Raw genomic sequence first — 24,166 nt, 5'->3', positions numbered from 1 at the left:
TTGCCATTTGGCCTGCTGGAAGATTCTGTCAAACATGATGGAAAAACCTACATTTCTAAGCATTTTTTTTTCTTTCGCATTAACTTCCAACCAATCCTGAGCTCACTTTTTAAACCTAGCTTACATTTGAAAATATTAGTTTTATATCCACTTGCAAAATTACAAGCACTTTTTCCTGGATCTCAATAGGAACAGGGCAAACAGCCAAGAAAAGTGTTTTGCACTGGCTCTACACACTCCAAGAACTCAAAATAAGTGGCCCCTGACAAAATACCTGTGTATTTATATAAATTACACCTCTTAGTGGCAAAGCAGTATTTCAAAGACTGCTGAGCAGTAGCTAACAAGTTTCCAGCAGCATGTTTTTAATAAATTAACGTTACTGCTCAGAACTCATGTTCGCCAATTAGAATGCTCCAATTTCTGAAAGCATTTCATTACATGAAATTTGAGGTGTAAATGCATCATTGTACCTCCATAAGGGCATAATCCTTTGATACACCCATCTCCATAAAGCCTTCTGGCTTGTAGCAGTAAATCACAGCCCTATTTTCATACCTCATTACCGTTATGTATCTTTCTGCTGACACCTGACCTTACGCATAATCAGGTATGAATTTCAAACCATACTTATAATCTAAATGAGTGGCTCATTATTTTACATAACCCAGAATGAAATAAGATTTCAGATGTAACTGCAGAATTCACAGTTCACACATTCAGAAACACAGGCCCACCGAAAAGAAGTCATGACTGAGCAGCATTGAACCACACTGGCATGTAGCAGCTTTGCAAGAATTTCAGGATTGGATTTAAGAAAGGATATTGCCAGTTCTGAAAAAAAAACAACACAGTGTTGAAATTGTTTGGTATGTTGTTAAAGATAAACTATGAAAGAAAAATGAGAGCTCTGAATTTATTACCTGTATTTTGAAGAAAGAACGACAGCACCAATTGCATAAAGTTATAAAACACCAGTTATAAACATGTAAATAATGTTCAGGTTTGCAATGCCAATAGAACACAGACATCTACAAAGAAATATATATATGTATACATGTAATATAATAAAACCATTCATTAGAGAACAAGAAACATCATATTTTTGTACTATATAAAACAGCTGTACAGTGTGCACACAGACTTTCCTGATCTCTCTAAAATGTCTGTCAGTCACTTCTCCCCATCATTTGCTTAACATATTTTCTTTATTGTCCATGGGAGAACTCTAAGTGACCGTCTTGTACTTTTAAACTAAGCACTTATAGTGCAGTTTGTCTCCATTTATATATACACACACATACATATATATACTCACAGGTGCACACATATATATGTATATGTGTATATATATGAAAAGAACAAACACACACGTACACACACACACACAACAGATCTAAATAGCTCCTCCATCCTGTGCTCTTGAATGAGCGCTTATAAAAAATCCCTGCACGCTTTGTGAAGGGAGAAAGCTTGCTGATTGTGCAGATTGAAGTCATTAGATGGTTTCATTCCTAACAGTCTGCAGACACATGCATCTGAATCACATCGTGGTGTCCCATATGCCTGAAGAGAGTCTGTTGCAGGAGGTATCTTCTACCTTCTTCAGCAGTGTTGGCTTTTTACAAGGGGGTGGAGGTGGGGCTGTGATTCTTTGCTCAGTGTTGTGCAAGATTTGCTGCCAGTCTTCTCTCTCTTCACACAGCTTTCTCCTCCAATCTAGAAGCTCTTGCAGAGCCACACTCTCATTCTCTGAAAGTCTAAGCTGATGAATAACCTGTTAATGAGAAGGAAATAATAATAATAAAGGTGGATACATTTAATTATCCTGGCAGTGTAAAACTGCATTATCCATGTTGAATGATACTTCATACAGGACTCTCTGCCTCTTTTGTCATGGATGTAAACCTGTGAGAAGGGCAGGTTCAGGTCGTGTTTTCTTATCTTCTTTATAAAGAGCTCAGTGACACTTATGATGATGTATAAACAGTAATGACTTTCAGCAAAATAACCTTCCCTTGAACTCATGAGAGGTGTTTCATACTGTCAAGCCCCTTGTGAGAAGGGAACCACTTTCTGCTCTTCATACATTATTTGCAAAGGGCATCGTGGAGCATTATGAGCTTATCCACACATTCTAGTATGAGCCATGTTAGATGGTGAGTGGCTGTGAGCGCTCCCATTCTAATATTTACAATTAAAGAAATAAATAAATGCATGTGGGCAAGCACTGAAGTTCCACACTATTGCTGAGGGAAAGCTGCTCTCATTTGTATTACAGCTGAAAGAAAAAAGATTAAACAACCCTGGTAATAATTTGAAGCAACCTTGTCCTCCAAAAGGGTTTAAAACTTTGTGCTTAACTTGCTGGTCGACTCCCCATTTATCATTCTTTACACTGAAAATAAAAAAAAAAAATAAATAATGATTTAGAATTGCCCTATTTCAATCTCATGTCTGCAAGTCACAGAACTGAAGTTGTATGAAGCAGGTGCCAAAAATGAAACTAATGGAAAAAATTCCCCTATGTCAGCAAAGGGTGCATGAACACAATCCTCTAAACCACACAAACAATACTGCCTACAGTGATGAGTAGTTCATATTTCTAACAACTTGGTCTTAAAACTGATGTCATAATACTGTTATACTAACAAAATACTTCTTTACATGGAGCAAATAGCAGCAGCAGGTATAGCAAGGTTTTGCCCCTATCTTGGTTTAACCCCATTATTCTAATTCTAAATGCAAAACACAGCACTATGCCAGTTACTAGGAAGAAAATTAACTCTATCCCAGCCAAAACCAGGACAGTTACTAAATGTAGATACACAAGTACCTATAACCTGTTTTGCTGCTTGCAGTTAGTAGTGCTACTTGTCACAGATAGATATTATCCTTAAAACCAGGGACTGGCCCTTGTCTTCCTCTAGAGAATGCATTAATAACTTAAAATGTAGCTTCAGTTGCCCTGAAACTATTTATAAAATCATCCTGAAATAGCCAAAGAATTCTGTACTGGAATCATAATCCATCTAGAAGAAACTGTTCCCTCACATTTAAACTTTCTGTTGCAATGGTTATTTATTTTGTTCAAGTCAGATTGAAGCACTCATGATAGTACAGGTTCACAAAGCTACGAAGTCCACCTCTCCACCCTTTAAAAGCTGTTTGGCACCTATGCAGTAGAGCAGCACCTAGAGCAGGTCCTAAGAGTCATTGGTGTGAGGGTATTCTGTAGCAGAAGGGGCCAGTCTAGGGAATATGAACCAAACCCACCACAACAGCTAATGGCCCATGGCCCTTACCCTGTTACCTTCCTTCTGAAGGACCCCACAGAGGCACCTATGATGTGACTAAAATGCCCATGCTTCACCTCACACAACAGTCTCACGTTGAGAAGTATGGCTGTCTTGTCAAGGTTGCTTTTATACACCTTGTCATAATGAGAGCTGGCTCCATGTTAGTCACCCTGATAAAGGATGTACAGTGCCCCCAAATGCTCACAAGACACTACCCATGTGGTCAGTTCTGGTTGCAAGGAGGGCTGAGTGACATGAATGGCATTTTTGTCACTGATGGGTAATAAGGTTCCCAGGGTAGATGACTTTGCTAAGGCCTGTGGCTCCTGCTGTTCCTCCATGGAGCAAATGTCTCCTGTGCAAGTCAGACCTTTCACATGTGCTGTCAGAAAAGGAATGCAACTGTACATGGAGATGCCTGAAGATCTATGGGGAATCCGCTTAATTTCTGGTTGGTTGATGCTTCAAAGAGAAACGCATTAACCTACATAATGACATTTTTAAGAAAAAAGAAGAAAAATAGAAAGTGTTTGAAAGACTTCATTAAAGCATATTTTGATGCCATCCCAATTACATACCACTAGGAAATCAAAAACCTCTTTGCTTTCATGTTTGCAGAAAAAGCAACTCAAAGGAAAAGGAAATGTTCCACGGATATTGTTAGAGGGATATCAGATAACTTTTGTGTACCAAAACACATTACCTTTTTTTTTCTTTTTTTTTTTCTTTTTTTTTTTTTTCAGTGTGGGTAGGAAAGGTTAGAAGACAAATTAAAAGTTTGTAATTGGAAACAATTTACTAAGACAGGTTGGGTAGTTTTAACCTATAGAACAGATGTATGCCTTGGGAGATGCTGCAGCTTACTGTGGCAAATTGGCCAATTTCTATAGGTTTTTGTGGGTTTAAATTATGGGCATAACCCAGTTTAGAAAACAGGTAGTATGGAATTCATGCTTCCCAATTTAGTCACCTTATTTGCATCTAAATTTTAGGCATTTCATGAACCTGTATTAGGAATGCTTCTCAGAGAGGTGCTGGAACATACTAAAAGCAAGCTGTGTTAGACTGCAAGAGTTTCATACAAAACAGTTTCAGAGAGAAATAATCAAAGATGTATCTGAAAACTGATAGATAAGTATCCTTATAAGAAAACAGATGCTTTGAAACTCTGTGTTATTGGGTGTGCTCAGGTGAAAAAAGTTTGATAGCATGACTCTAATGAAGTATGGACAAAGTATTTGGATAGAGACAGCTCCACTGCTATTCTAAGAAACATAAAGGCACACAGGTGCAGGGTGAAAAGCCAGTACAATTTGCCTGGGCAGGGCAATGGACAAATGCATCCTATCTATAGCTGATAGGCACTGAAGAAGGTTTCTTATCTCGACCCTGCTTATAGAAGCTGCAAATTAATCTTGGGTCAGCAGTTTCACTATACAGCTCATTTTCCAGTGTATAGTGGACAAATGTAGGTCCAATCCACAAATAAGTGTCCATCCTTTATTGCATTTTTAAAACAGGGAAGAAAAATATTTTAAAACTTCATTCACTACAGGACTGAGCTGTTAAATAACCTGGAAAAAGTTTATATTTCAACCTGGATGAAGGATGGACAATGGAAATCCAGTGGAAATGAAATAAGGGAAAATGCACAAGAAATGGCAGAGATTTAAATGAATCAATTAATTTAATTAGTTCTATTTGAACAAGATGGTATCTTTTCTCTTTTCCATTTGTGATTAGACCTGTGACAAGTTAAAGATTTATTTTACATATTCATTATGGAAAAGATTTGCTGAGTGATTTTACATGAAGCACAATGTATAACAGAAAACCGTGTTTCTTTATTATTATTCTGTATCCTGAACATGTATTTTGTGAAGAGTAAATGAGGTGTGTAGGAAGCAATTCCTTTAAGACTACTGATCTTCTCAATGAGCACTGAAAAAACAACTTCAGCCATTTAAGAGAGAGAAATCGTACCAACTGTAGACCAGGATCTTCCTACTCAGTGTCAATGGTCAATCAGACCATTATGGACAACAAAACTTTTGGGCTAGACCAACAAAAACATATAGTATTTGAATACCTAGCATCTAACAGCCCTGCTATCTGGTGGAAACACCACACCTGTGTTTGGTATCAAGAATCCTTACGAAGCAAAAAAAGAAAAGCGGAAGTGTCAAAGGCAGTGACACACAAGAGAAGAGCATCTGGAGTTACCAAAGCTGCAACAGATTGAAGCAGTTAATCAAGATCCACACTTTCCACTGCAAAATGTGGCAAGATGAACAAAATAAATGTTATGAGCAGTGCAGGGAAGAGACCCTAGGATTTGTTCCTCCCACCTCACAGCCCAAACTATCAGACTGTAGAAGCAAATGCTCTCCTCCTGGCACTAGGGATTTTGGTTAGTGACAAAGCATCAATGGCTCGGTCCCATCAGGAAATGCATGGAAGGACTTTCATCATTATTGAGTGGTTTGAGCACGTTGGGAAATCAGAAGACGTGGCTTTGACTTCTCTCATGTTAAGGAAGAGACCAAGTTCCCACATGCAGAGAGGACATTTTGACTAGAAGAGATGGACTCTGAGGGCAAGGAAAGAGGACTTTGGCTCCTGGGCTTTGTGCTGTCCATGTGTGGTAAGTATGCTAAAGCAAATCCTTCAGAGTGAGCCCCTTGTTTTAGCACACAAGAGACAGAGCATTTTGGTTGCATGGCGGCAACCATAAAAGTCATGGACCATGATTTTGCCTACTGAGTTATACACATTTAAGTATCTCACAGTCACTGGAAAATGAGACCCTGAGTTGTCTTCTGGGTTTAGGCTTCTAAATTCTGCCTAAATTTCACTTTATGGCCTAAAGCAGAAATATGGGATTTCAACTTTGTATTAGAAATAAGATGAGTTGATGTAAGATAAGTCAATAAATTATTTTAATTTTAGTATTATTTCTTAGGCTAGTTAAAAAAAATAGTGAGCTTTTAGCTACAGAAAGTTGAAGGTTTCACATTTTTAAATCATTTGTGAAAAAAGGTATGCCAACTAACGAGATTAACAGGTCCGTTTAAAATTAACTTAGAGTTATTTAGGGATTTGGCTCTAGCACCTCAGGAAATTAATTCTGCATTAAGAGATCAAATGCTGTAACTTTACAGAGGATATTTTGTAACATTTAAAAGTAATAAAGAGCTTATATTGTCTATTTGTGTGTCAAATGCAATGGTCTTTATCGTCAACCTCTGGCTAAAGGTCTCATTAAAGTGTCTGCCAAACAGAGATTTATTGATTTGCATTAGAAGATTATTTTGAGTATTTCACCTCATTTTGCTCTCTCCCTGACCAAATGTAGTGTTTACTTTTTCAAAAATATGTGTATTGTGCTCTAGTAACTTTTTTTGTTATTTGTGATTACGTTTAATTTTTCTACTATTCACCAGAAAATGAAAATAAGTATTAAATTACATTTTGGATGTTAAAACATAGAAATAATTTTCTTTCCATAAAATGTAGCTCTTCATGCTTGATTACACTTCTGATTTAGTTGCTTCTGTAAGTTTTAGTAAAATTTCTGAATATAGACATATAAGCACAACAGAAAAGAGATTTTCAAATCACAACACAATTTAAGGACATGTATAGCATATAAACCTGTAGTCGTAAGACATTTGCAGAAGGTAGCTAGTCTGTATTTTCCCTTCAGAGAAATACTACCAATTACTTTCTTTAATAGATTTGTTAACGGTGCTCTAAAGTTACTGTCAGTAGATGCTCACAATTAATTATTACAGCATTATTATGGTTCTGTTCCATTACTGTTTGAAATTGTTAGTGAAGTTGATGTCCCATCATGGAATCTATGGGGAGACTGAGTCTTGAAGAGCAATGATGTTAGTTTTCTGAAGCCTGATCAGGATCTAAAGTGAATTATTCAATAAGTAGAAATGGAACTTCCCTGAAAAAAACCCACATTTTAAAAAATCTTTTCCAGTTTGTAGGCTGCCTAAAAATGTAAGCAGAACAAATTTCAGCCAATAAGTAACTCACAGTTATCTTTATTAGAGCCCTCAAAATCAGTTCACAAACCCTGGCGGATCATAGTTTTAAAGACAGAAGTGACCAGGATGTTCTCACCTCTAATTTCAAAATTCAAGACACAATTTCATTCAGTGATTCTGAAAATAAGTCATACTGTATGCGATTATTAGCAAGACCAACAATTTTCATTCAACCTCTGACATACATGCATCTCACAAAAATGTTTAACTCATTTTAATGGCTTCATCTTTCCTTGTTTTCTTTTTGCATCTGAAAAGCTCCTACACTGATGGCTTCCAAACACACATCACATCTTTTTTCCAAACTGCAGGAGAGGCACACTGCAACCTCTCAAAAAATCCTTACCCTTCAAGTTTAAACAGATATGTTTGGTTTTTTTCTATGTGACAAAAAAGCATGAATCAGGAAAAGATTCCTTTTCCATCGGTTCTTGAATCAAGAAAAGAAAATCTGTCAGTTGACAAGTTATTTGCCAATCCAATACTTATTTAAAGATACAAGGGGGAAGCACACAGTTAAACAAGGGTGTATTACAAAGTCTAGGCAAGCATTCATCATGAATCAAATCAATATGTAAATTTGTGTTTGATTGGGAAACCTGTACTGGCCATGTAAGACCCCAGCAGGGAGCAGAGAACAGCTATGATAAATGAGTTTACATGCTTCTAAATTCCAATTAAAAATCTTCAAATACAAATGTACCACTGGGATCCAAGCTGATTCATGTGACTGTCTTGTGCATGCATATTTTTGCAAATGCAGACCCACTGGATATAATGACTTTATGTGACATGCAACAATAAAGTGATTTTTAGTTAATAGTTCTTTTAAACTACTGATTATTTTTCTTTGTGTTGAAGCAACCTTAGTTTCTCCAAAAGTAACACTTCAAATGGATGGCAAATGGGTTTATTGGAAAAGAGAAAATGGCAAAGATGACAGTTGCTCTGTCTGGTGCAAATCTGGAATTGCTCTGCAGGAGGTATGCCATCTTAAATAGAGTTGATTATGAGACCCATAACTGATATATATGTTACATTTGCTTTGTTCTAAACAAGAAAACATTTTTTTTTCTCTTGGTTAAGATTTTGTATTACATTGAAAGAATAAGCTACTTTTAGAACAGGTGTTGTATAGATGACATATCAAAGGAAGAAATAGCTTTGGCAATATTTTAAAATTGGGGGAAATCTTGAGAGTAACCTTGTATTTAAAATAAAACTAGAAAGTGGCTATATTTCTGAAAAAAAATAGATCACCACAAGTGTCAGGAAGAAATTCTTTCCTTTCTGGAAAGCATTTTTCAGGTACCTGGATTTTTTGAGAGACAGATTTAATTTTATTCCAAACACCAATCATGGGGTGATGCTAGAAGTAGGATATTCTGGTGTCAAGAGACCACGGAGGAACAGGCATCTTTGATTGCCCAGTCCAGCCTTCTGCTATAACACATGGCATTTGGAGACCTCTCAAGCTTCATCCTAAAAAAGAACTAATTCCACTGTTTGCCTCGGTTTGGCCTTCTGAAAGGATTTTCCAGAAAAATTCATAAAAGTAAAGTCCACTAAGGATTACTAGATACAAAATGAACTCTGTCTCCAGAAGGACCTTCTTCACAGACCACTGGAAAACAAGAGATCACACCAACAGAAGAGGTACTTCACACCTCTCTGTTTTCCCTAAGCGGTAGCTCCTTCTCGTTTTGGTCAGAAAGAGACTCCTGGGCTACACACACTTTTGGTGTTTTTTTGAAGCCTTCCCAATCAGAAGATTTCATATTCTTCATCTGACTGCAGTTCTATTTTATATTTTTCATCTGACTGAAATCCTGTTTCTGGTGTAAGTTGTCTGATTTTCTTTCATGACTTTTTTGTTTGTTTGTTTGCGCATTTGTTGTTTTGGTTTTGTTTTGTTTTGCTTTGCAGGGTGGGGGTTGGTGGTGGGTGGGGATGTGGTTTTCTTTTGTTCTTTTTTTCAGGAATACATTTTAGTTGTAAAAGCAGGACTTCGTCTTCCGTACTTTTCTGCCTATCCATCAGTGAAGTTGCAACATGCCTGGGACCACAATATTCTCAATTAATTAGGTTAATCATCTTCCACACAGCTTGGAGGTATTTCAACAATTGAAGTTATAATGTATTTGCAAAATAATATCAGTCACAAATCCTGAGTACAGATATAATGTGTAATCTGGCAGAAACTATTAGAATAAGGTGAGCAATGTTCAATAATATATGACAGTATACATCAGGCACTATGATTACTTGAGCTGGGAATAGAGTTGTACAAGCCTGTACATTCAAAACAACGGTGTATTTTATTTACTTCTTTGGATTTTTAGGGTTTCAATCATTTATTTTTTATTATTTGTTTTGGCTGAGTTTCTTTCAACTCTAGATTTCTGATATCAGCAACTAAATGACACCTTCTGAGAGTGACGAAAACATCAACAAATATTGAATTATACTGTTGTTCGTTTTGTTTTGTTTTTCTCTAAGGTAATATTTCTCTTTCCAGACAAATGGACTACACAATGCTCTTTAAAACCTTCAGAACATTCTCCTAATTTACCTCTGATGCCTGAGAAAAAGATGATGCTCAGGGCAGCAACTGTGCCTTTCTCAAGATGAGTTCTGAAGACAAATCATTTATTGTAGAGGTCTTCAGAACAGCTGACCTAACAATGCTGATACCATTTTGTACATAATGTAACAAAAACTATCTGAAAAAATGAATCATGTTGCTACTTAATTGATCACTGCTGCTTTGTGGTATTAATGGAGATATTTTACTTGATCAGTTACAGATGAGGTTTTGCCACAATGCTTTCGAAGCAATCATCAACTTGTATTTGCTAATGTTGTGTATCATCCTTTCTTCTGCAGAAACACTACACTTATGGTCAAAGAACACTAGAGGCAAACAATTTATGTCCTGTTAGCAATGTGAATCTCTGCTGATCAACATGTTTGCGGCAGTGTGTGACAGCAAGAGAACGAAGGGCAGAGGGACTGATTTATTCTCTCTCCCACCAGGCACTTGTGACTAAGTCAGAAGTGAAGTCACTCTTCACAGATGCTGTCCATGGGGTAGTGGACCACATTCCCATCAAACTCAGATTGGAAGCAGCCTTTTTGGGTGACGTGCTGGCCACTGGGGCAGCCCAAGGGGAATAAATATGTATTTCAGCCAAGCACCTGAGCTTCTGGAGGGGAAAGAGATGCTCGGGAGGTTTTGTTCCTCAACAGTCACAGCCTTCTACCATGGGAAAATGCAATGAGGATGAAGCAGTAGAGACACAAAAGAGACCTTATGTGTAGGAAGTTCTTTGTGGCATCTATGGTTTCAAAGAGGAGAATCTGTGCTTTCCCTTTTGATGGTCACAGAATTCAGATCTAGGAAATGCTTTCTGAGCAGAGGGGTGTCAAACCTCCAGAAGCCCTTGACAGAGAGCCACAAGATACTGTACCTACTGATGAATTTATACTATGCATTACCTCATACCATTTAATCTGTAAGGTACCTGGTTTTGACTGTAGTCTTCTAAAAATAAAGCTGCACTGTGTTATAAGACCTGATTTTTATTTGTATGTGACATTACAAAGGGAATTCTTTGATGTTACTGTCAAAACAATAAACAAAACACAATTCAGGAGGATATACTGATTCAGATCAATGATAAACATATATCATTTTGTGTCATCTCTTGGGTATTATGTGTTTACAAAGGTGTTAGTGGTTTGTTGCTATTTTTTTTTTTTGGGGGGGGGGTGGGTTGTTGATTTTGTTTGTTTGTTTGTTTGTTTTATTATACCAGACTTGTTTGATTGCCATGTTTTACTTCAAAGATGATCAAAGATTACTTCCAGCTAATAGGTAAACATGACAGACATTAATAACAAATGTTAAAGCCCAGTGTTTAGAACTGTGACAATGGGTGGGGGGTAGCAACACATTGCATTTTTGACTACTCATTATTTTATACTTTTGAATAGTCAACAAAAAAATGATTTGCAACAAATATTAAATCAAGCAGGAACAAAGACAACCCTTGAAACTATAATGAACACGCAGTTCTTTCAGAGGGAAGAGACTGCTGAAAGCAATGAGATTTCATGAAATAAGAGCTATGGCTTAAGCTATAATGAAACAATAAATACATTCTTCACGAATATGAAAAGACATCTCCAATTTTTCATTGTCAAATGTTGGCTCCTATATTACCACAATCTGCCAACCTGCACTATGGGGTTTAAACAAAATAGAAGAGATAAGACTGCAGATTTTTTAATATAACAATATGTGAAAAAATAACCATGATTTTTTATGTGGATGTGACAGATAGAAAATATTTTAGAAGTGGGTAACCAAAACTTTATGCCAGTGTGTACTTTATGTTTGATATTACTTAACCTACTAGGATAGCAAGCTGCTTGCTTATTTGTATCTTGTTCTGGGAGTATCTTCATAGGATGCTGAAACATGTGAAATCATCTGATTTCAAATAAGCTGACATTCAGTCATTAGAAAACTAAACTGCACAAGGAGGCTTTGCACCTTTTAAGGGGAGATTTTCTACCTTTCTTCTTGGATGGCTGAATCTTCAGGAGACTATGGTTGCGAACCAACTTGCATAGATTATTACAATTATTTTATTTTATGGAACATGAAATATCACATTGATATGTATATAAAGATGGGTATCATATCTGGAACATCACATAGGCTTTCTACTTTTTTACTCCTTAGTCCCTCTCTCTTTTTACTCCACCAACCTGTGATCTGTCCTTGGTTCTTTCCCTCCTTTTATTCTTATTTTCCTTTTAGTTGTTTTTCTAATTTCTCTGGATCTCTTTTCTTCTTTTCTCTTTTCTTTTCTTTTCTTTTCTTTTCTTTTCTTTTCTTTTCTTTTCTTTTCTTTTCTTTTCTTTTCTTTTCTTTTCTTTTCTTTTCTTTTTTTCTTTTCTTTCTTCTTTTTCCTTTCCTTTCCTTTCCTTTCCTTTCCTTTCCTTTCCTTTCCTTTCCTTTCCTTTCCTTTCCTTTCCTTTCCTTTCCTTTCCTTTCCTTTCCTTTCCTTTCCTTTCCTTTCCTTTCCTTTCCTTTCCTTCCCTTCCCTTCCCTTCCCTTCCCTTCCCTTCCCTTCCCTTCCCTTCCCTTCCCTTCCCTTCCCTTCCCTTCCCTTCCCTTCCCTTCCCTTCCCTTCCCTTCCCTTCCTTCTTTTCTTTATTATTTTTTTTCTCTGACTTTTTCTTCTTTCCTCTTTCTAAATCCCCTATACCATTTTATTATTTACGTTCTCCCTCAATCATTTTATTCTTCCTCCAACCTTACTTCTCTGAATCATCCTCTATCTGGTGCCTGTTTTACTCCCCACTCCCACCTCCCCACACACACGCTTATTATCACTCCAGTCTTTAAGCTGCCCCTCACTTCCCATCTGTTCATTATCTCCAGGTTGTCCACCTCATCCCATTACAGATAGACCATGTTGCTTCTTGCTGCCCACGTAAGAAACAAGGAGTCTTTTTGCTGGCCTGCTTTTCTTCATTCCACTATATCTTTCTCTCACCGCATCCCACTTTGTAGAGAATGTTAATAACAACTTTAAAATATTTTTACCAAAAATAATAAAAAAACATAGTCCTGGATCTGTAAAAAAGAAGGCGGAAGGGGCGCTTAGCTTTTGTATGAGGTGCAGTCTTGCTTTTGTTGATGCTATTTCATCTAGTTGCTGTTGCTGACATTCCAAAGAACTTATGTATTTCAACAGTCTTTATGCTCTGTCTTTTAAACATACCCACACATACGAGTTATTGAGAACAGAGGAAGCAATAAATATAGTGTGGAGGAAGGAACCCATTGGACTGGCTAAGGAAGTGAGAAATGCTTCGTGTAAAAGAAAAGGAGCACAGAGGTAATATTTTATAAACCTGCTTTATTTTAGGGGGTAGTTGGCTTTTGGACTCTGCTAAACAATTTCAACATTTGTGGAGTCTCCAGTATGCTTTGGGATCATTTCCTGGAGCATGACTAAACAGAAACAACTCTTATAACAAAATTTTCTATCTAAGCAAGATTATGGCACAAATGGTCAGAAGATGTATCTCTTCCATTTTGGTGGTTCCTTTGTCTCTGGAAGGAAATTATGGTATAAGAATTCAAGACTATAGATCAAGGCACATTTGAAAGTCCCAAATTGTTTAAACAAATCACTGAAGCAATTTGCAACAATAAGCATTTCAGTAATGTTAAATCAGTAATTTTAAATCAAGTCTGGAAAAGGAAATTTCCTAATTTTCAGCTGTTCAGGGAGTAAGAGGTGCGGCACAGTTACCAAAAGGCTTTCTGCAGAAGCTCAGGTAGATGCAGTTCTTGCAGCTGATATATTTGGGCTTAGTTGCTAAGAGCAAAGTAGGTTTTCTTGTCAGGACAGATCTGGATATTGTTTCTTGCAGAACCATTTTGCTGTAGGTTACATTTTGAAGATTTCCTTGACTAGAATTTTTTGTTTTTCAAGGAAAGCATAAAATACAGGGAAGATGGCATCCTAGGTTGGTAAAAAGAATACATGTGGCTCTTTGCTAACAAATAATTTCTGAAACACCTACTAACCCAACAAACTATAGAACATGAAAGTTCTGGCTAACTGGTTTTGGCAGTTTTGACCCCCAAATCTACCATTCAGTATTCATTGAGGATGAAGATGATGCTATGGTGTTACATCAGATGTTGTGTTCTTTATGTTTTTATGTGGTACTTACTTGCAATCTATAGATATAATCACTTGGAAATCAGTAGCTGTACAGCCACAGAATAATAGGAAGGAAAAGGTGTTAGTTTTTAAAAAAGCTCCATACTATGTTATCCTTTCAAAATGCAAGCCTCATTTCTTTTGATGTAAGCTCTTTCATTTTTGATAAGATAAAAGTATTTTTTCACACCCTTCCCCTCTTTCTAGCAGAAGAAAGTATAATTTTATTTTATAACTTTCAAACGAGAAATATTTTATTCCACAATTTTTAAAATTTTTTTCATTTTCCATTCCGATAAAAATCAGCCTTAAGGGAATCATTGCCCTAGAAAAGTGGCATTTGTGCCAACAGCGAACATTTGTTTTGTTTTGTTTCACTTTAGAGATGATCAGCTAAGCTGCTGAATTCACATCTGCATGATATTTTATACTTTGGTAATTGCTTCCAAAAGTGTTTGTTAAAAGACTGATCCTTATGATGCATGTCAACAGATATTGAGCTGAAGAATTTGCTCTCTGAAGTGTGTAGGTTTGCCATGTGCAGGAAGTAGCAAGCAGTGATGCAGGTAATTATCACCTGATGTGACGACATGATGGTACCATAAGCCACAATGCCTCAGCTTTAGTTGGATGTGTAAGAGCCTTGAGATCCTGTGGCAAAAATGAAATTAACTCCTGTCACTTCAGTAAGGAACTAGCAGGGAGATATTAAAAAAACCCATAAATATTAGAAGTCCCTGAAAGCTAATGAACCAGTTTCCCTTAGCTGAAATGACAGGGTGTCTGCCAAGAAATCCAAGGACCTAGTCTATGTTTCTCTCTCTAAAGCAATTAGTCAATCAGTACCTTCATAGATCTGTGAAACAATCTGTCCTATTTCATATGTCTGTGCAAGAATTACTTTAAAGTGATAAGGTTACTGCAGTGAAGCCTGGCAAAGGCTTTTACAATACAGTCGTACGCTGCTAGAGTCACCAGCAGCATACTAAGAAATGTCAACTGTAATTAAAACCAATCATTTTCAAATATATGCCATACTTTAGAAATGGTGAGGAATGATTTTTACAGTAAGACTTCTCAGTCCTGTGAACAAAGACTTTTTAATTTTTTTTTTTTTTTTTTTTCTTTTTCTTTTTTGTGGGAGGAAGATTTTTTCTTTTGGCAACATCACTTTGGAAGATGTTTATTCATTAAGGCAATTGCAATTGTATCAAAAATCACAGAACTGCAGGTTCTCTAAACTTGTCACAGTTCTTATTGAGCTTGCCTTTAAGGATTGTCCCTGAATGTAATTCTGAGTACATGGCACAGAATCTATTTTAAAGATTTGTGAAACACTGGCAAAACATCTATTTACTGAAGTGTGATATTTCAAAGTACTGAATTGAAATTGTGTTCAGCTTTTGGCAAGCAGTTTTGAAAAAATCAAAAATAGATGTTTGTAAATGGTTAAAGACTTGCTTCTAAAATAAAGCATTTAAATGTTGCAGACTTATTTCACAGAAGGGAACAGTTTCCATTTTGCAAAGATAAGAAGATAATGGCTCCCTTATACCCAGTTCATTTAACTCTCCATGTACTGCACTGATGTCGTAATTTACATATGATCCTCCTTGATCCCAGAGCAGCAGAGCAACAGAGGTGTAAAGTGCTCTAGGGTGAAAGTGTCTCACTGTGTGAGGTTTATAACTGGAGCAGTGCCTGGGACTTGGATTTTTCATTCATTAGAAAGGTCTCTTTGGCCACTCTCATGCCTAGTAAGTATTTGGTTGACCATTAAAAAAGAGACAACTGAAAACATTGCCTCTAGTCATCTTTATAATCCCATATCCTCATCCAATATACTGATCTGAAGACAGCAGACCTGTAAGCACTTTGTGAAAAATGTGGCCAAAGTATATTTTGAGAGTTTGAGAGGTATGGTGATGGTAAAGATTTGTTACTGTGTGCAAGACAGCTACATGAGTACATCTACCGGGGCAGCTCTGGCCGGCCTCATTGATTCATCTGAAGAGATCAGCCTAGTGCTGTGTGCCGTCCAGGCACAATTTTTCAACTCAGGTTAGGTGCTGTAGTTATCCCTGTGCTTTGGACAGTAGGGCAGAAAAATAAAAAGTAAAGACTTTTGTACTAGTTTGCTTACGTATTTACTCAGTTAAAAGCTATTGTGTTTTAAAGTTACATTAAGACTGAATATGATGTTGCAGGTTGAATCCCACTCCTGTTGGAGTCAATGCCCAAACATTCATGCTCTTGGTTAGGGCCAGTATTTTGTTGCAATTAAACGTCAGCTGTCCACCACAGACAAGTAGCTTTTAAATGTGACAAAGCACTTCCCTTACCTTCTGGTAAAATTGTTTGAAAACTGTACCACTTCTTAATGAGAGGTTTCTGTTGAGGAAATTCCTCTCAGCTCCAATATTTTTTCTCTGTGGACAACATCTGGTTTTACTGTAAGATACTTACAGTCTTCTCAAATGAAAAAAATGACTTGGGACAGCCCTTTTAGAAAAGTGGACTGAAGACAAAAGACAACAGGAGAATTAATGCCATTTAAGTAAAATAGAATAAAATAGCTTGAATGCCTTCATGCCTGAATTGGTTATTTACAAAGGAAGACAAGAATGAAGAAAACATATTATGACGAAGTTTATTCCTTTTTGTTCACTTAACATGTAAGTTAATTTGATGTTGTTATTTTAAACCGACATTGACTAAATGGCAATTTTAAAATAGCTTAAGTGGAAGCTTCACACTACCTCAGTACCTATTGCTGTTTCAATTTATAGATATTATTTTGATTTTAATCTCATTTATACTTTTATAAAAAACAGTGAAGATTGCTATAATTATGCATTTATTCCTATGAGGTTCATTATCACGCAGCTCTTTCTGGTATGAATGAATATCTTGAGAGAGACAACATCTTGCATCTTCTTGGTCCTCAGAGGGTGAAGAGACATATTTCCTGCCTGAAAACAGCATCCTAACAACCAGCAACCATTAGTTTCTTAAACTTTGTACACTAGTGTGAGAACCTTTCAGGATGATTATACTCCCAGAAAACAAACAAACAAACAAACAAAAAGAGTAAATTCATTATTGTACTTAGCTTAGCTCAATACAAACCTGTAAAAGAAGTCTACATTTTTTAATACCGACACACAAATTTGAATCAAGGCAGTTTTCAACATGCAGCTACTATGTTGTTTTTTGGTCTTTTTTTTTTTCTCTTTTACTGGTTCTAGTAGACTATCAGTAAAATATTTACCTGACTAGTGTGGCTCTCTCTATGTCTTTGAAGCGATGAGCCTGCCGTAGTGCTGGCCGACAGTCTTGAATATTCATTTTCCTCTGACAAACCTAAAGCAAAACAATACTAATTTATAATCTGAGATTTATGCATGGGCTTATTTCAGCATAAGATTCAAAAGACCTTGTTTTACTAAAAAAGAACAAAAAAAATCACACATTTGCCTGAATATTTACTATTTCCATGCTTACTGAAACTAGAATAATTCTTGTTTACCAAGTATGAATAGCATCACAGGTATGCATGCTGGTTTACAGAAGGAGCAATTGTACTGAAAGAGCCTACAAATATCACATTTCCTATACACTGGCCAGGGATTCCTCCTGCAATGAAGAAATCCCTGGTTCCTCTTCTCCGCAGAAGCAATGCAAAGGGAATGGAAAACAGGCCTGCAGTCTGCTCTCAAATTAACATCTCTAGGTCACATGGGAAGTCAACAAGTAGGTCCAGGACTTCATCTCTGCAGTACAGAGGCTTTTTGTGATTCTTGTACTTATTGTGCAGTCTCCACGTAGGAATCAGCTGCTCAAAGTTTAGTTGTATAAAAACCAGTCAACCAGCATAAAAGAGCAAGGTGGTTTCCCTCTGTAGTCAAGAGAAACCAGCACCTCTGCTCCCGTGATCCTAAAGCAAAGCCCACTGCCGGCCATCCCCATCGCTTCTGCTGGAGACGGAAGACCATTCACATCCTGCTACAGAGGATCTGAAAGGCAGGATGAGGGGAAGAAAGGCAGAAGCAGAAACACAGTGAGTCCATGAGAGGTGTTATTAAGCCCCTCACAAATGAAAATCACAGCCACCATGGTAGGTCTGGTATCCAGCAATTTTGGTATTGCTTCCTATAGCGTATATTACAGATTTTCACGAATCATCATGTAGAATCATCAGCATAGAATAGTTTGGGTTGGAATGGACCTTCAAAGGTCATCTAGTCCAACCCCCTGCAATGAGCAGGGACATCTGCAACTAGATCAGGTTGCTCAGAGCCCTGTCCAGCCTGGCCTGGAATGTCTCCAGGGATGGGGCATCTACCACCTTTGGCAACCTGTGCCAGTGTTTCACCACATGCTACTGTGGCATGTATAAAGAGCTTATCACTATTCCTTCTTTAGTCAACCTAACAGAGCTAGTCACCATGAGAAGAGGATTCATCCTGGTAAGAGATATATAAGTTGAATTGTTCTCAGTAGATCACTTGAGAAATTACTAACATCTAATCTAAAGTATTCGATTAGATGAGGCATTTGGATTTTGTGTGGCTAAAGGTGTGGTAAAGTGATTCTGCGATTTGTAACTCTTAGATAAGAAAAAATGAGGACAGCCCCACTTTTTGCATATTATACATAACATACACAGAATCATAATGGAAACAATGAAAAGTTCAAATGCAATGAATCATAACTGTTTATGGGATTATGTACTGCACTAGACATAGTTCTGTTTCATGTTTATGTTCAGTTTCTTGTTCAATCATGAAACTGGCATAGAAACACAATATGAAACATGCTTGTCTTCCAACCTGCTATTTTCAGTATTAAAAAATGCTTTCTTTCTTTCTTTCTTTCTCTCTCTCTTTCTCTCTCCCTTCCTTCCTTCCTTCCTTCCTTCCTTCCTTCCTTCCTTCCTTCCTTCCTTCCTTCCTTCCTTCCTTCCTTCCTTCCTTCCTTCCTTCCTTCCTTCCTTCCTTCCTTCCTTCCTTCCTTCCTTCCTTCCTTCCTTCCTTCCTTCCTTCCTTCCTCCCTCCCTCCCTCCCTCCCTCCCTCCCTCCCTCCCTTCCTCCCTTCCTTCCTCTCTCCCTTCCTTCCTCTCTCCCTTCCTTTTTTATTTATTTTAATTTGATCAATGAGCACTAACTCCTATATGGTTCGTGACATATTATTTAACTCATTAAAATATAAATTGCATGAATAATCTCAAAAAATAACTTGCTTTGCAAAAGAAATAAAACAAGAATTTTTAAGAGAAGCAATGATCCTTATTCCTTTTTGGTCCCTCTACCCTTCTCCTATTTTCCCCCTTATAATGGTGTATTACTGTGTAAGTAGGGAGAGCTGGTTTTCTTCGATTTGTTCTTCTGAATGAAACTTGTGTAAAGTACTAATAAATATGGATTTCTTTTCTACAGATTCAGTTCATCTGAACTTCATCTGGACACATGGAAACAGCAAAGAAGGTGAAACCTCTGTTTGCAGCTCAGGAGCCAGGTCAAATCTTGTGATAATTCAGCATTTTAGTCCTTTTCTGCCTGGTCCAGAGAGGGAATCTGACCCTGTTCTCTCACTGATTTGAACTATGTGTTGTTTTGAGGGGGAGTTACCACTTTTTGAAGGTGTTCCATGACATATTAGGTATGTACTGGGGCAAGGTATGATATTCAAGGCCTCAGGTATACTAGGCTTGTAAAATACACGTAAGTTACCACTATTCCTTTCTTACCTATATTAAATTCCCTGTCCCCCAACTTAAAATTTTTCCTCACCAAAATCACATATTTTTGGTCAAATGAAATGCATAAAGTATATATTGCTCCAAAAATCATGGTTTTGTCAATACAAAACAAATGGCCTTTTTTTTTTTTCCAGATAATTTTCTGAACTAATAATTTATTCATACCGATTCATTTTGGACACATCTCAAATAACGCCATGAAAATTCATCCACATTTTAATACAAAATTACTTTTTAAATTAGGTGTTATTCATTTAATTCAAATAACAGCTATAATGTAAAATATTTGCATGAGTCTAGACCATGATAAATGAATGAAAATACTTTCCTAGACCAGCAGCATGTTTCGAAAAAGATATTGCTTTTGCACTATATTCATACACTTCAGGATCTACTGCCCATGACAGCCTTGGGCTAAGAATAAGGTTATAAATGATTTTTGGTTTATTTCTATGAAAAGCACTTTGATAAGAGGTCTTATCACGTAAGTAAAGTTTCCATGTACAGCCACAGCACGTCATCAGAGACATAGCAAGCAAAGGCTTGGTAGAGTTGGAAAGATAAATGGAGCAAGCGATTACATTCCAAGAGTTTTCCTTTACGCACACCTAAGTAAATATTAGGACACCACACCTGCGTATTGAATAAAGCTTTGCTTAACTCAGCACAAGGTTGGAAGCATCAGTTTAGCAGGGGCAGAGGCAGAACTACAAGAACATAAATTAATCAGGGGTTCAGGCTGGAGTACAAATTATACCATCTGGACTGGGCTTTCTTTCAAGTTACCAAAAGTAATTCTAATTTGTCATTTTTTTGGCAAAATTATCCTTGATAATAGTATTACTACAATCATATGTGGTGGTGATAATGATAACAAGGACTATGATTCAATCAATAATCTCTAACTGGAGAAGTTAAATGAAATAAATGCTTTTTTTTTTTTTTTCCACAGAATCAAGGATACAGCCTTATCTCAAGCAATACGTGTATTCAAACTAGAAACCAAATCCTCTACCCACCCCCTGTAATGAATTGTCTATATTCCTTCACGAGGAAGATCCCACGCTCAGTCCCTGACCTTCTTCCTATACTTCCTATTTTGCATTTCTGACCTCTTCTCAGATACTCCTCTTAGGATCCTTTAGATAAACAGCTTGCATCTCAAATACTGAGCTCTAGATTACTGGACATCTAGAGGTGGTTTCAGAGACTCTCCAGTCTCATAGGGTCTGCTACACCCAAACTGGAGACCCTGCGCCTCCCTGTGGCTTCCAACATCCATATTTGCAAAGCAACAGCAACACCACAGAGTATGTGGTTTTTTGCTACTGTGGTCACATATAATTCCCCAAAACTTCTACCTTCCACCCTGATTTTGTATTCACATGTAGTCTGGATCTACTGGTCAGCTCCAGTTGATACACTGGGTGCTCTAGTGTGAAAAAGGCATCACCAGGAAAACCAAAATGCAAGGCTCTGTGCTGATCAGCGTGTAGCCCTTGTCATTGTGACATGTCCCCTTTTCATCAAGTTATCTGCTGTGACACCTCTCCCATTCTGTGACTTGTTGCCTGATGTGCTTAGATCTGGTGGTATGTTCCAAGAGACTATATAGAAGATTGCAGCCCACAGGTGACCTGCTTAGACAGAATGGGCTGCCTTCTCCATGGCTAAGGTTAGAGAAGATTAATCCCCTTCACCTGAATAACGCATGGGGTTTTTGGTGAAACAGACAGGTTCTTGGCAGCTACTCTTATGCTAATCTGCATAAACTATACAGTGAGTCCATTCACCTGGATCTCCACCAGATCCAGGAACCAGGAACGCTGGTTCCCACCAGGAACCAGAGAAGAACTCGGAGAGGTTCTTTGAGGGACAGCATCTGGCCAACAGCTGGATGAACAGTGCAGTGCAACGTGTGTGCTGGTATAACCATTAAGCACAATCCAGCACAATGCTCCCTCAGTCCAAGAGGGCTGTCTCATCTTTACAATATCTACTCTAATTTTCACTTGGGTTACACAGAGTAAGTATGTCTACAACACACTCCATGGGGGGTAAGGAACTGTCAGATTTCTGGGGAATTTCTCCCTTTCAGTAACCAAAGGTCAGGTCACCTCAATCACTTATTATAGTTGTTATATTTAAACACTTCACTTAATGATTAAACATTCCTCTATATCCTATTAGGTACTAGCTGGAAATAACAAATTTCAGTAAACGTTTACCTGCGGTGTTTGAGTGTCTCCCAGCAGAGGATCTGCTGTTTTGGGTGATTTAGGATTACAACTTTCAGCATTGTAACACGAAAGGGTATTATAAGCTTTCGGATTACTCTCTCTGTGTTTAGACAAGAAAGAGCAAAAGAGCTCTTTCTTTCAGATTAAGAACTCTGGTGAGTGTGGAAGATTTGTGGCAGAAAAGTTACAGTCTGACAGCACAGAGCTGTAGAAAGCTATTACTCTTGATATTAAAGATAAACTAAAGAAGAAGAGGATTACATTATATAAAATGAAGGAGCAACTTCTATTAAAATTGTCAACTAGCAGCGGTGCCAGAAATTAAACTCAGCTTCTGAAAGTAACGCAGCATTAATCTGTCTGGAAGCTGAGCCAGCAAGCTTTTTAGCTGATTAGTGATGGCTTTCTAAAGAATTCATCAGGTTATAAGTAAGACAAACATCTTCATCAAAATTATTATTCTTATGACCATAGTGACTTTAAGTCTCACAACGCTTCAGAGGAGTGGTGCTGACACCTCATTCACGACAGTAAAAGACGAGTCTTATTTAAGATATTGCTTCTGTATTAACTTACATGAGTAACATATGAATCTAGACTTTAGTTCCACCAGTGGAAAGCAGATTATATAGTTGCACTGTGTAACAGTGGGAAGAAAGATTACATTCAAGAGTTCTGTAATCTCGTTATCAACTATTCAATAATGCATTGTGGGTTTTCTTTTCCACAAAGCTAGAGGAGCTTGGTGTCCAATAACAAAGAAATGAAAAAGTATTTTACATGGAAACATCTCATGGCACATTGTCAAATATCAGTATTGCCCAGATATATCCAACCAGGCATGGATTTAAAAATCATCATGATGTTAAGGTTGAATCCTGGAAATATTTTTTTCCTAAGCAAACTGGCAAATTGGTTTTGAATTAATGTAATCAAAGTACACCAAAGTTTTCCATATTGTCAACTCTTTCAATTATTATTAAGTGTTGCTGGAAAACTAACATTCTGTATCACAAAATCTTCAATCTTATTTTGCTCTGCATCAGGGTAAAATGACAACTTCTATCATTTTTGGGCTACAAAGATGATCAGCGACCTAGAACACCTTTCCTATGAAGAGAAACTGAGAGAGCTGGGTTTGTTCAGCCTGGAGAAGAGAAGGCTGAGAGGGGATCTCACCAATGTTTATAAATATCTCAAGGGTGGATGTCAAGAGGGTGGAACCAGACTCCTTGCAGTGGTGCCCAATGATAGGATGAGGGACAATGGGCATAGGTTGAAGCACAGGAGGTTCCATCTAAATATAAGGAGAAACTTCTTTACTTCGAAGGTGCCAGAGCACTGGAACAGGCTGCCCAGAGAGACATTCTGGAGATGTTCAAAACCCGCCTGGACACATTTCTGTGTGATCTGCTCTGGGTGAACCTGCTTTAGCAGGTGGGTTGGACTGGATGATCCCCAGCGGTCCCTTCCAACCCCAACTATTCTGTGATTCTGTTGATCACTTCTACAGCAGTCTGACAGTTGAAACATAGATTTAAACCTTGAAATACCACAAATAATGCTAATTCTTTACCCAGTGGGATACTGCCAGACCTAAAGGGAGTTTTTTTCTACTCACAGCATACACTGACAATCAAAACCATCCTTTATCAAAGCTACATCACAATTGGGAACCTTCCATGGAAAGTTTGGGTTTGATGAATCAGTGGTTTTTAATGGGAAAAATATCCTGGAAAATTCCATTGCACAACATTGCACATTTATGATTAAACTTGCTATTCACAAATAGTTTGAAAATAATTAGTTTATGCACAGTAGGTGTTGTATATTATCATTACAGACAGCCCTAGCTACAAGTGGTTACAAATGTACTGATGAAAACTTCACACAAACAGTTACAAGCACCCCTCTCACCTGTTAGTTGGCCTATTAATCAAGCAATGACTATTTATTTCAGTAACTGAGATTGTTTATTAACAACTAGAATCATCACAAATGATGAAGTTAAAGCACCATTTCATTTCTAAGAAGCACAGCTCTTATGGTTAAA

General features: G+C 37.4%; 1 protein-coding gene across 4 annotated transcripts in view; it reads right to left on the bottom strand.

Moving 5' to 3' along the window:
• Positions 1 to 902: 902 nt before the first annotated feature.
• The window catches only part of MYO16 (myosin XVI), a 377,675-nt gene continuing 354,411 nt past the window's right edge, over positions 903 to 24,166 (bottom strand). For all 4 annotated transcript variants that reach the window (XM_071807296.1, XM_071807294.1, XM_065829663.2 and 1 more), the window contains 2 exons: positions 17,384 to 17,475; positions 903 to 1,777 (listed from right to left, as the gene is read on the bottom strand). In XM_071807296.1, coding sequence (XP_071663397.1) covers positions 1,544 to 1,777; positions 17,384 to 17,475 — 326 coding nt within the window. In that variant the 3' untranslated portion in view covers positions 903 to 1,543. The remainder of the gene's footprint in view (positions 1,778 to 17,383; positions 17,476 to 24,166) is intronic.

The sequence above is a fragment of the Patagioenas fasciata genome, chromosome 1 (assembly GCF_037038585.1).
Source record: "Patagioenas fasciata isolate bPatFas1 chromosome 1, bPatFas1.hap1, whole genome shotgun sequence".
NCBI classification, from domain to species: Eukaryota; Metazoa; Chordata; class Aves; order Columbiformes; family Columbidae; genus Patagioenas; species Patagioenas fasciata.
The sequence above is the reverse complement of the archived record's forward strand: the minus strand, read 5'-3'. Positions and strand labels throughout refer to the sequence as shown.